At 33.9% G+C, this 14,256-nt stretch overlaps 1 protein-coding gene across 2 annotated transcripts in view; it reads left to right on the top strand.

Annotated features, from left to right (window-relative positions):
- Positions 1–13,522, top strand: part of LOC117110500 (little elongation complex subunit 2-like) — a 14,284-nt gene extending 762 nt beyond the window's left edge. The window contains exons 2-13 of one of the 2 annotated variants that reach the window (XM_033253231.1): positions 1,107–1,238; positions 1,995–2,166; positions 2,943–3,062; positions 4,014–4,151; positions 4,939–5,040; positions 5,889–6,039; positions 6,440–7,944; positions 9,812–9,941; positions 10,215–10,299; positions 10,590–10,640; positions 11,517–11,749; positions 12,554–13,522. In XM_033253231.1, coding sequence (XP_033109122.1) covers positions 1,107–1,238; positions 1,995–2,166; positions 2,943–3,062; positions 4,014–4,151; positions 4,939–5,040; positions 5,889–6,039; positions 6,440–7,944; positions 9,812–9,941; positions 10,215–10,299; positions 10,590–10,640; positions 11,517–11,749; positions 12,554–12,642 — 2,908 coding nt within the window. In that variant the 3' untranslated portion in view covers positions 12,643–13,522. Of the gene's footprint in view, positions 1–1,106; positions 1,239–1,994; positions 2,167–2,942; positions 3,063–4,013; positions 4,152–4,938; positions 5,041–5,888; positions 6,040–6,439; positions 7,945–9,811; positions 9,942–10,214; positions 10,300–10,589; positions 10,641–11,077; positions 11,493–11,516; positions 11,750–12,553 lie in introns of those variants that run through there. The other variant, XM_033253232.1, reaches the window with a different exon arrangement.
- Positions 13,523–14,256: the final 734 nt, after the last annotated feature.

Genomic DNA, 14,256 nt, shown 5'->3' with positions numbered 1-14,256 from the left:
CCCCCCCCCATAAATTATATAGCCGCCACTGCACTGGGCAGGTTAAAACGGCAATAAACCAAAACGGCATCAGTGCCTAGACCAAATCGAATACTGCCATGGGCTCTTTTTCCCAGTTCTAATGTTTATTTGCGGTTTTTTTTTTTTTTTACACATACGTATAACAACTTATTTAGATGCTTAATTTTGTTTATATTTTAAAGTGTTATTTATTTTTTATATATTTTAAAAAGTTCCAAATTGTCTGCCAACATTGTGTAAAGATCTTCATGGTTCTGCGAACACACAGTTGTCACTGATCCAGAGTTCTCAAGTTCTATCAAAATTTTGCTTAATTACTGACATGTGGAAAAAGACAAAAACACTAAGGAAATGTATCATAGACATAGACCTATATAAGTATGTCTAAGGCCCAGAACGAATGACTTTTTCATTATGATTTTTTTGGTTACATTTTCCCTATACCCCCTGCAGCATAAGGAAAAACAAAGCAAAGTTGTTATGCAATTCAATGGCAAGACCCTGAATATCATTAGTTGTACATAGAAAAAACGAAACAGTTTCTATGTGCACCAATATCATGGAGCAAGTTCAGGATGTGCAGATTCAGTGGTCTTCACACATTTGGACCATGGCAGGTGGAACCCTGCCCCCCCCCCCACTTTTTTGGCAGAAAATGTATAATGTCTATTCAGATTTTTGTATGATCGGCTCCCTCGCAATTCATATTCTTATTCATCTTTTCATCTTACTGGTGGGCCTCCCCACTTTGGAAAACGTTCTGCCAGCCCTGTGGACAGCGCGTTCCATTCATTCATGAAAAAGGATGAAGTAATTTTTGATAAGGAAAGTAGATTGGTGGGTGGGGTGAAAGAGGCGATTTGCGTCAAACATAAGGATCCATCAGTTCACTGAGAATGTGAACTTTGCATGAAAGTCTCCCCCATAAAGAAAGTATATCGAGTAGAATTTTTATATTATTTGTTACTAATAACCAACCCAGATGAATAATAATATCCACAAACATTTCTTTAACTTTTTTTTAAGGAGTTACTCATTCCTCATGTGCTATTTACCAATACAATTCTATTGTTCCTTTTTAACAGATTCTGTTTAAATCTACCACAAGACTCAAGACCATTCTTTACAGAAGAAAGTTATAACAGACTGTCTTTAAAACCATCACTGGAGAGATTTTTAGAAGACTCCAAATTATCAAATGTTAACATTCATCAAGGGTATGTATTTTAAAAGGTCTTTGTTATCTGCCATCATTTATTATCATCATCATCGTTTTATTTTTTGTTGATGGTTTTTGTTTTTTTGTGTCTCCTCTTTATCTTATTTGTTTCTTTTATTCAACTTGGACATTGTTAAAAGTGCGTAGAGACCTAGTATTATGCGTACAAGTCTACTGCATCCATTACCATTACCATCATGTTCACCATCATTATAATCATCCTTGTCAATAATAATCATCAGTCATCTTCATTATCATTTTAATCATTAACTATAAAATACACACTCATTTGCTATATATCTACTATATTCAATATAGAGTATGTGGCACTGATACATGTTAATATATACCAGTGTACTGTCACTGCATGTTAAAATTAATTAGCATATTGTGGCAGTATTGTATACAGTACTTCAGTACAGAGAAGCTGTAATACTTTTACTTATAACTTTAGCAATTGTAAGTTGATTCCAGTAAATGACCTATCAGTATATTATAAAGTAAACTTTTTTGTTTGGTCACTAATGTTGGTTTTGGCATGGCAAGCCCCATATCATCACCAGTATGTATCAGCATGTCGTCATCCTTATCGCCATTATTGTCATCATCATCATCACAATCATTGTCTTTATCACCAATATCATCGTCAACATCATCATTATGACTTTATTAAAATTCAGTTTCTTTGATTTTTTTTCCCAAGAATCTAGTGGTTCTTTATTGCTTTACAGTACTTTCATTTTTTCCCCATAAGATTGGAGACAGACCCTAAATTGAAGAGTCCAAAGCTGGGGTATCCATTCCCCAGGAAGTCATCTTTAACTTGGTCACAACAGCAGAAGTATCTAGAATTGTATCACAAGTTCTCAACATATGTACCTCAGCTTTCATCTAAACAAGATCTAAATAATATAGAGCATTTCAAGGTAAAAATTTCACTATGTTGAGAAAGTGGTACTAATAACACTAATGTCAATGATAGTCCTTGTGCTCTGATAGTGCATTTAACACTAATTGCCATCCTTGTGGTCTAATAGTGCCTAACACTAATGGCAGTCCTGATAGTCCAGTTCTGTTTCTTTGTGGTCCCTAAGAGTAAGACCAAAAAAAAAAACCAAATTCTAGTGTTGGTCATGTTTTGGGAAAATCCCAAAAATAGGTAGGTCGGTTGGAAAAGTTTTTTTTTTCATAATGTGTTTATGCCTAAAAAGTAGAAAATGGCAGTCAGTCCTCATGGTCTAGGCCTACTAGTGCCTTGTGGTCTGGTACTTCTTAACACTAATGGCAGTCCTTATAGCTGGTATTCGCTAACTGTAATGGCAGTTCTCATCCTTAAATTTTAAAAAACCAAATTTCTTTTGATTGTCTAGGCCCTAGCAGTGCTTTTTTCTGTGTCTGTCTTCGTGGTCTGTTCCTAACAAAAATGACAGTCCTTGTGTTGACAAATATAGCAGAATTGATGGCCAGTCAATTGGTAGTGCCTAGCTCTAATGGTAATATTAATTTGACACTGCTGTGTCCGCAGGTTTATAGAAAGTGCTGTGTATGGAACATTCAATACCAACTGAAGCAATCTAGCATATTTGGCTGAGCATCATATTGTTAGCTAAAAGGTGGTTTGAATTTTTATTCACTTACAATAACATTCATAATGCATCATGTCGTGTGAAAATATGCTCATTTGATTAATGTTTTATTGAAGAAATTACAGATGCAGGTGGGTCAAGAACAAGAAGAATTCATGAGCTACTTGCGATCAATTGCAATTGACCACCCCGAAGACTATTCATTCACAAGTACAAAGGTCAATGAATTCATGAAGGTCAGTAACTCATTAGAGAACGGAAAAATGATGTACAACAATGTTGTGGTAAGGAGGATGATGATAGTGGTGATGATAAAATAATAATAATGAAAATAATCCTAATTTAAGGTTTTAATGCTTTAATGGTGTTTGCATACATAACTATATAATAATTTTGGTCTTAATAGAACTGTAGCAACACTGTAGTAGTAAGAATAGAAGAATTATATAATAATAATAGTATTGGTAATAATAATAGCAATAATACAGAGTAGGATTATTTTAATAATTATAATCATAATGTCAAGTTATAATGATATAATAATTCTAATAATATAACAATAATTTTAATTGCAATTGATTACCCCAAAGACTAGTGTTGACTTACAAGTTCAAATGTCAATACATGAAGGTCAGTAACTCATTAGAGAAAGGAAAAATGATGATGATGATCACTGCATGGCTGGAACAATGTTGTGGTAAGGAGAATGATGATAATATAAGAATAATGAAAGAAAATGCTTTAATTTGTCTTTATGTAGCTATATAATAATTTTGATCCTAATAGAACTTCAGTAATTGTATTAGCAACACTGTAGTAGTAAGAATAGAAGAATGATATAATAATAATAGGATTGGTAATAATAATAGCAAGAGTAGGATTATTTTAATAATTATCATAATCATAATGTCAATTTATAATGACATAATAATTCTAATAATAACAATAGTTTTAATACCTATTAGTATTATTGTATTATAGTAGAATTAAAATGATTATAATAATCACCAAGCATCCACTTCAATAGTATTTTTCTGTAATTATTATATTTTAGTATATTACAATATATTCTAATATGAGAATAATATTGAAGTGGATGACTACCACTTTAATGACTACTTTAATGATGGCAATGATAGTAATAATATTAATATTTAAACATTAATTGGAAACTCTGGTTTTTGCAGAGATACCTTGAACATTCTCTAAAGCGTTTATATGGTGTACCACGCTACTACACAGTTCACCAAACTCTTAGCTTAAGAGCTGGAGCAGTGTATAAAACAGATGCCGTCATGAAGTTCATTAAACATCTTATAATTACGGTTTGTAATTTCACATTCTGAAATGTATGTCACATCGTTAAGATATACTTGCTTGTTTTGTGCCACTTTTTGTGTTGTTGCCTTTGTTTCTGTTGTCGGTTTTCTCTTTCGAATAAGAAGAAAAGGTTTACAGACTGTTGATACAGCCTTTCTTACAGAAATCTTTACTTGATTTGGCGAAACATTTTTTTATACCTTGTTTCGCAAAACCTCCCCTACCAATAAGGAATCCAATCTGCTTTTAAATGCTTTAGGTAAATTCATTTTGCTAAATAAGAAAATAAAATATTTTAGTTCTTTTTTTCTTCACTCCTCTGAAAATGGTGTTGGCTAACTTAAATATTTAAAGCACATGTAGGCAAAATGCAGCTCGACAGCAATTTTGTTGCAGCCAACACAACTCTATGTGTGCGGCTGTCTGCCATCCTTTACTAGAAAACCACTTAGTTTTAAATCAAAAGTTTATTTTGGCCATCCAATCCATTGTATACCCACCCCTTGATTTAAAGTAAGCAATTCATATAGATTTTTATTTTGTTAAAAGAATAGTGAAACATAGATAGCATATTTTTATCGATTACACCACAGATCCTATATGGGAGCTGTAATTATACTGTCTTATTTGTACTTTGTTTGATGAATACAATTTGAGCATTGACTAATCAAATGTATTCATTTAAAATGGTACATTTGCATGATTTCAATGAGAAGACCTATTTGGTTTGTTAGTATTAATGCATATTTGCTGTACATTTCAACCATTGTAATATTATTTTTTTACTTACAGGGTAAGAGGAAGATCATTGATCAACCTTGCTTATCAAGCTATAAAGGTATTATGAAGAACCAAGCCATTTTAGACCAAATCACATGCATATCCCATCATCAGGTTTGTTAATATTATTTCAGGTTATATACTTACAAAACACAAAAATATAAATAGAAAAATTAAAACAAACATTTAAAATCTTTTGGTAATAGTCAAGTTATTAAAGGCAGGAGTGCAACATAGCTCATTTGGCTGAACTTGTGGTAGCCACTGTGTGTGTGTGTGTGCTGAACTCTGCTAGTGTTCTAGTGTTTCAGATAGAGGGTTGAATTTCAAGCATAAAAAAATGCATTGCCTTCGGATAAGACAATACTCTAAGCTGTTGGTCTGTGCAGTGGCTCATGTGTATGTTAAAGAACAAAGTACTATCTTCGGAAAGGAGTAGGGTTGTCTCCCAGGGTACTGCTCAATCACCAAAATAAAGGACCCCACTGGAAATGATTCTTTGGACTTTTGAGGGTTTTCTTTGGAGGTTATACCCATAATATTGGTGCCTGTTCGAGTGGCACACTTGCCTCTGGTTCTGGGGATGGAAAAAGTTGTCTTGGATAAGGACGATATGGGGCTCGCCATGCCAGCACCAGCATCAGTAACAAAAAAAGTTAAAATTGGCTTTTTTATATTGATATTCACTACAATATAAGCTTTAAAATGATGGGTCATTATTACTGGAATAGACTTACTATTGCAAAATTTATGAGTTAAAAAGTATTATGTATTCCCTGTACTAAAATATACAATACTACCACATTCTATATGCTGATTACTCAGCTTTACAATTAGCGACATTGTGCTGGTTTTGGGATGGCAAGTCTGATATGCCGTAGGCCCACAATTGGTTCGTGCGCTGTAAAGAACCTAGTAGGGCCTACATCTGTTAAGTAATAAACTTTACTACTTTGATGAAGGATTTGAGTCTTGATCCAAGGATAACTGGCTTGGTTGCTGAGAATCCAGTAGACTTTATCATTTCCAGTGAAGCACTTCTCACATTGCTTGACAACCATCCGCCAAACTATGATCAACAGTGGGAAATCCCAGTCACTATTCGCCACCAAAGTGAGTGTAGACAAAAGTATACAGAACTGGATTAATTTAGAAACAAACGTTATTATTAAGTTGTTAATTTATAAAAATTTAAAAAACCTCGCCTAAGATTATGATCTACAGTTACTATATTGGTTGAATCAATTTTAAACAGTTTATTGCAGCCTATGTAGCTGCTGCTGCTAATTGTTATAAACAAATCTACCAGGACCTGTGAATAGCATCTGTAGTTTAGAGTCTGTATAAACTCATGTCACATGTTGTGCAAATAGGGATAATCAAATTAAAATATTGAAGTACAAATCATGACCATTTGCATATTCTCTTATTTCTGAATTCAATGAATTAATTGTAAATGCTACATTCCTTCCAAATCACATCATAAAATGTCAGCTTCTTTTTTATTCTTCAGAGAAAGGTTCAACCACCCAAAAAGTTGTTGTGATAGATGCACCTTTGTTGAAAAAAACATATCTTCCAAAAGAGCAAAATACACTCTTTCACACTCAGATTATGAAGCATCATTTGAATGACGTGAGTATGAAACAAAATGAACAAAGTGAACAAAAAACAGGGAAACAAAAAACTACAGAGAATTTAACTTCATCATCTCAACCAAAGAAATTAAAAACAAATGAAATGGAATGTGATTTTGGAGATGACCTTGAGATTGATCTTCTGGAGACTTTCGGCTTTGGAAATTCAAAGAAGCTGTTTCCAAAAGGGATTCAGATTAAACAAAAGGCAACGAGAAATAATACCTCATCAAATGAGCAGATTCAGAAAGCCACAAAATGTCAGCAACATACATCACAAGAATTGTACAAAAGTATTGAACAGCATCAAAATGATAATTCGGTAAATGTAGTGGAAGTTCAAGAGACTTTTACCAACAAGTTCATTGATTCTCAGGGTCCAAATTTGTCTAATAACAGTGTGGACTCTCAGCATTCTGTTTGTAGTTCTAAATGTGTTAACCAAGACAATCTACCTCATACCAAGTTTCAAGATGAAAGTGTTTGTGAGGAAAAGCAGGAGAAATCAGTAGAGAAATTAAATCAAAGATCTGGTGTGCAGACTTGTACAAAAGAAACATTATTTAGTGAAAGCAGTGATACAGAACATGAACTGGTGATAGTTCAGGATTCAAGCAGCCATGATGAAGGTGATGGGGACACATTCCAGAAGGATCAATCACACTTAACAGGGGACACAGTTAGTATCTGTAACAGAAACTATGTCAGTGGGGTTTTAACAAGGAATAGAAAAAAGACACAATTTGATGATCATGAAATGAAAAAAGATAGTAGTGATGAATGTCATTCTATTGTAAACCAAAATACTAAACCTAATGGAACCAATGTTGATGAGACATTGGACAAATTTTCACCATTAAGGAGAAGCACAAGACTGAAGGGTCTTCACAGACCTGATACATCTCAGAAAAATGTCCTTTTATGTAAGATGGACAGTGATGAAAAGAACACTGAAACAAGTTTTAAGGAGCCTGGTGTTTGTGAATCAATGGAAGAAAATTGCTTGGTACTGACCCCTGCTTCACCAGATGAAAAGGACAGAGGTAATCCTGTACATGTACCCCTGAAGCAATTTTCAGAGCAAGGTGCTGAAAATGTAACAATACATCAAGAACTACAGCAGAATAATTCCCAAAAAGATGATGTATTTGCTTATTCTGCCAAATGTTTGGATCCAAGAGATGTTCAAAGACAATCAGAAGAATTCATGAAGAAACTTAGTACTAATGAACACAAAGCTGATAATATTGGACAGACTCGATTACCTTCAAGTGATGATGCAGAGGATGGAGAAACATCCTACAGTTTGTGGAGTTTTGGAAAATTCCAAATCCTCGTAAAATCCTCTACAGATGGCAGATCAAAAGTACAATCACAACAGGTTAGTGTCTATAAAACTACACATGTTCAGTTAGAAGTATCAGGTTAGAAAGCAGAACCTGATACCCATAAACTCAATGTTATATTTTTAATGTAATTAATATATTAATAAAACTTTATTTTTAAGATAATATGTTCCATATAACATACAAAACAATGATGTTGCTCCATTCCTGAATTACGGCAGTACAGTATTTAAATATTATAATAGATGCTTAAGCAGTAAATATTAAATGTAATTTATGTTATTTGTTGAAAATCCTGGGCATCTGCTGTCCACCATAGTCTGTACACCACTGCCAATGGCGGCGGGGGGCCCATTGGGGCCACTTTTTCTACTGGGGGCCCCCCACTTTTGTGACTGTTCCCAACACCAGTGACAAACATTTTACGAACGCTGCAATGTCATTATTATTAATATTATTATTTTTATTATTATTATTTATTTTTATTATTTATTATTATTATTTATTATTATTATTAGTATTAATATTATTATTAGGGCTATTATTATTATTATTATTTGGTGCTTACACCTTGTTTATTTGCGCCTTATAAATTTACCTATTTATTATTATAAAATATAGATTTTTTTTTCATTTTCTCACGAACATTACAAGTTCCCTTTTTGAGTTGAGCAACTCTTAATGTGTTATTGGTTGTGAAAACTATATTGAGTAAAAAAAAAATCTTTCGAATAAAAAATCATTCGCTTGACATTACGAATTAATCATTTGTGAAACAAAATGATAGGCTGTTTCAAGTGTTATATTGAACAGTGGCAGATTCAATAGGGAACCCTGTCAACACGGGACCCCATCCTCCTATTTTTTTCAAAATTAAAAAAAAAAATGGAGAAAACAGACAAAAGTTGTATTCAATTTTTAATCCTAGAGTGCCATTTCCGGCCATCTAGAGGTGCCATAATCATAATTTTTTCTTACCTCAGCCCCAAAATTATGCGGGTGGACATTTGATTTACGCAAGACCCTTCCTGGAACCCCTCTATTTCGACTTCTGGACCCGCCACAGTTGGGCTATATAGAAGGGTAATTTTTATCCACTAGGGTAAAAGGGAAGTTTTCATCGGGAAACCCATATCAAGGATCATGATAAATAATCCATTGGCAGATTCTCCATCTGCTAAAGTACCCAGTGGCAGATTCAATGGGACCCAGCCGGCCCGCCCCTACCCCTTTAAAAATATGGAGATATAGAGATAATTATATTCAAATTTTATGTCTGGAAGTGCAATTTCGGCCATCTAGGTGCCATAATCACAAATTTTCTTACCTCAGCTACAACCATGGTGGGCCTGAGGTAGTATAGATCTTCTATCTGTGAAAGTACCCTCCCTGGGCTCTTCTATTTCGAATTCCTGGATCGGCCACTAAATTGCAACAAATATGAAATCATATTACAGTAGCTTGATGCCTATAGAATAACTTATAAAAATTCACCAAACTTCGTAAAATATCCGTAGCCACCGATGGCCCTTGGCGGTCCCCAGCCTAGAGGCTTGCTTCGCTCGCATACTGGACCTTATGAAATGGCCCCCCCCCCATTTTCAAAAACGTTCCGCCGCCGTTGACCACTGCTATGGAATAGGGTACTGAGCTCACTTTTTTGGACATGTGATATTGTGCACACAGTACCGAGGGACTAACTTATAAAAATTAACTTTTCATTGTATGAAGTAACCCACAGACCAAAGCAAAAACAACATTTGCAGGTTCTGAACTCAGCCGTTCTTGCACTAAAGTTTGATATTCTTACTGCTGCTCGAACTCGCCAAATTTTTCCTAATCTAATCATTTGCATGTGTGCAACCATCAATTTTATAACAATTTTATTTGTTTGCTGGTTAGGATGTTTCATTGTATATTCAACCAAAATTGGAGTATCAACCAGCATTTGGGCATGAGCAGTTGACAGTCAGTGAAGTATGTCGCGGATGGTTAAAGCTTTTCCTTACACCAGGAGCTCAGCTTATTAGAGGTATTTTCCATAACTTTTGACTGTTTTTATAACAATTTATGCTCACTTCTAATATTACTTGTCACAGATGATCAGTGTTGGGCCAAAAAAAAAAAAAAGTGGTTTTCTAGCCGAAGATGGTTGGCGGACCGCACATAGGGTTTTAAATTAATTTTGCGGACCGCAACAAAATAATCTTCAGGTCACATGTGGCCTCACTTTGCCCACCTATAATTTATCAGTTTTGTTACTATTTTCATGCAATTAAATGTGAGTATTTATCTTAATTTTTAGGTCGTATCAATGTCATCACCTCTGAACTTTTGAAGCTGGAGTATGTTGACTTGAAATCCATTCTAAATCCATTGGTTCCCTTTAGGTAAGTGAAATTCACGTTCATCATCTACACTGGTGTAGGCATAGGAGTAGGAGTTTTCTATACAATGTTCCCGGAATGCCCTCTGATAAGATGGGCAAAGCAATCGAAAAATAAATTTTGTCTCATTTGAGACACAACTCAGCACTGGGAGAGATGGTTTACTATTGAACCTTCCCTATTAAATAATGGAGCCAGACATTGTAATTATTATTATAAGGCCAAAATAAATATTCAATAGTATATTAATTTATAATCAATTTTCCTTTATTTTATTTTCTTCTATTTTCTAGCCCTGGGCAATCAATGAAAATGTTGCATTCATGCCTAAAGAGTCTTTCTTGGTAAGAGAAAAAGTAAATTACAATAAAACTATTTCCAATGTTTAAAGATTTGATTTGTTTATTTTAATGTTGATAATAGTGTTATTATGATTGTGATATAAATTGAGTGATAGTTGGTTTATGATATACAGTAGTGATGTGTACTGATATGATGATATGACTATGGTGATAGTTTGGGGATGGATGTGATGATATGACTATTGTGATAGTTAGGGATGGGCATAATGGTGGTGAGGATTGTGATAATGTTAATGGAGATAGAGTGGTGGTAGTCATGTTAATGATGATTGTAATAGCTTATGGTGATAATAGTGATCAAAAGATAATGATGGATAATGGTAGTGGCAGTGGAATGAAGGCTTAAAGCTGTGATGATGGTGATGATACTATGGCGATGATAGCGATTGTGGTAATGAAAACTATATTGTGTTTCCTAGACAGAAACTAAATAATAGAACATGATGGTGATGACATCAAAAATGAAAACAGTGACCACAGTTATGGCAGCAATAGTGGTGACATGACGATGGCAATGGTGACGGTGACTGCAACGATGATACTGATAATGATTATAGTGTGGTAATGATAGTTTAATAATGATGTTGGTGATGGTGATTATGATAATTGAAATAATAGACTGTATCATGATCATGTGTTTTAACTATTTTACTGTCTTGAATGCTATATTTTTCTATGTTCAAAAATTTATTAAATAAATATATCAATTAAAAAATGTCTACAATATGTGTGAACATGCCATAATTTATGTCATCATTCTCGTTATCATTATCCTTATTAAATCATCGTTGATTTTCTTATTACTCTTATTGATGTTATTAATTTTACCTTTCAATGTGTTATCTTACCTTGGTGTAGCCTCCCAGAAGGCCAGTATCTGCTATCCCACAATGCCAGAGATATCCATGCCTGTATTTATCAAAGCACAGATCCTGCTGCTGGTAAGAGTTGCTATGACCTCCATGCCAATCATCAGAAACAAAAACTAGGCCACTACAGTCCTACCAGCCCTCCATGGCTTCCTCTGGATCCCAATCTGCCTCTTCAGCAACATATTGATGAATCTAGAATTCCAGCTACATTTCCACCTGGTAAGATGAATGAGAATTAAATCTGAATACAGTGTTAAACATGAATATGAGATTTAAACCTAAATACATACAGTATTTGCATTGTCCTTGGAAGAAGTTTCTCATGATTCTATATACTGATAAACTTTTGCGTTATATTGTGTATATACTGCATTATGCATTTATATTTATTTATTATGTATTTACTTTATTTTTATTTATTTTTTTATTATATTTATACATCTCCTAGCCGTTTATATATAACTGAACAGATGACAATGATCTTTAAGAGGCTTAAATATCTAATGTTAGGCCAAATAAAAAAAAATACTAGTTTCTATTTTCTCTGCCTCACCATTTTCTTTTTATTTGCTTGATCTTACAAAATGTACAAAATTCTGTCTAACTCACATCAGTAAAATTCCTCTATTGATTGTTAGTGGTTGGGGTATACATATGGTATGAATCATGTCAAGTGCTACTTGGTAAAAGTGAGAAAGTAGTAGCTGTTTCCCATTGCTCATCTTGGATTTGCCATCTCGGAGTAAAAAAAAGAAAAGAAATGTGCCCTCATTCTCTTTTTTTTCCAAAATAGGACAAGAAACTATTTTTTTTTTAATTGGTCTTAAAAATAAATCTACCAAACAGATGACATCTATTGTTTGTTGTATTATGATAAAACAAATATTACTATATTATAGCAGTTGAATAGAGTTATAACTTAACAGTAAATAAGTGTATAAATGTTGATATCAGTGTTTATATAGTGTTTGTTATAATTTCATGAAGTTTGTAATGGTTTTTTTTTGTCAATATTTTTCATAGAAATGAACAATATCAGCAAACCTGTGAATGCAAAAGGAGCCAGAAATGCATCATCCAAGAAAAGAAACATGAAACTGAAGTCATTGTGACCTGCACACATGTTTAGTTTTAATAGACTTCACCAAATTGTCAATCAAACTTAAAAACTGACCAATCAGAACAAAGTCAAGTCGAACAAGCACACATGTTGTTCCACAAATGCATGTGTGTGGGTATGTTAAAGTCTTTTGAGCATCCTGCTGTCAGTTAAACACAACTCTGGATTATTTGTCTACACTCTTGCACACTATAGATCCATATGTGTAAAGATGCATCATTAAATGCAAGTACCTTTAGATGTACTGTCAAAAATTCTGAATTCATTCAGTTCAAAATGAATTGATTTAGTATGCCATCAAGAGCCACTATCAGCTGTAACTACATATATAATAAATGTATAATACACAAATATGAGTTCCCTCTGAACAGAGTAAATTAAATGTTCATAGGCATCGATTGGTGGGGGACAGGGGAACAAGTTTGTGCACTACTAGACTTTAGAAAATTACGAACAAGGTTTCACTGGTCTTTGGTGATAAAATCAAACTTTGTTAACTCACATCAGGTATCAAATCCACAAAATTATTCATTTAACTGATAAAAATTAGGAATTTGCCTTTTGGGAAACCATAAAAAAAAAAACCACTACAACGAGAGAGGGCGTACTTCAAAAGTTTATATCCCGGTATAAACAGCACACTCCCCCACCGTGATGGACGATATCATCAAAATTCAATTTCCATGAAGTGTAAAAGGTTTACAGTATGTCAAATTAACAAATATACTGTACAATACAATATATAGTACAGTGTAACTTTGACTATGAGAACAATCAAAACAGTTCATATGAGGTGATTAGATCCTCTTAAAAGAAATTAATTTTTTATTTTCTTAAATTTTATTTTTTATTATTATTTTTTTTTATTAACAAAAGGGAATAAAAAAGGGGGGGGGGGGGGGGGGGGGGGGGGGGACGAGGCCCTGAAGTAGGTACCATTTTTCTTCATGGTCGTGTGGTCTTCCTTCACCTGTTCAGCAAGAATCTTCTCCAAAATCTTCTCCATGAAGTTGAAATAGTGCTCCTTCTTGATAGGATTCTAAGTGATGGACAATAATTTCATCCTGTTTTCAGCCTGTCGTCTATTATTCAGCAATTTCTGTCTGTCTCTTCTAAAAGGCAGCAGTACAGACCAAATTCCGTGGCTGTTCTTAATCTCGGCTCATCAGCCAGGGACGTATCCAGGGCGGGGGAGCCGTGGGAGCCGCGGCTCCTCCCCCCCCCCCTTTGTACACAGTGTTAAAATTTTAAAGCTTATGCTTGAGCCAATACAAATTCTTTCCTGGGATCACTCAAAATGAATACTAAAACCTGTAAATATGCATCAGTACACGTTATACATAGGCCTAATAGAACACATAGGCCTAAATCCATAAATCTCTGGCCAGTCTTTTTAGATAGAAATGCAATACTGTGGTTCAATTTCGTTTTTAATCCTTTTGCAAGTTTCTTTAAATTTTTGTTAAATAATACTGTACTACTACTAATAGCAATAATAATAACAATGATGATGATGACGATGGTAATAATTGATAATAATATTAATACCAATAAAAAGTGAAGAAAATTGTGCTAAATGCGAAAAAAAGTTGTGATTTGTTGATCA

This window comes from Anneissia japonica, unplaced genomic scaffold (genome assembly GCF_011630105.1).
Source record: "Anneissia japonica isolate Jap-2015-1 unplaced genomic scaffold, ASM1163010v1 scaffold3040_len1308831_cov196, whole genome shotgun sequence".
Classification (NCBI taxonomy): domain Eukaryota; kingdom Metazoa; phylum Echinodermata; class Crinoidea; order Comatulida; family Comatulidae; genus Anneissia; species Anneissia japonica.
Note: the sequence above shows the minus strand (reverse complement) of the source record. Positions and strands in the feature narration are given on the sequence as shown.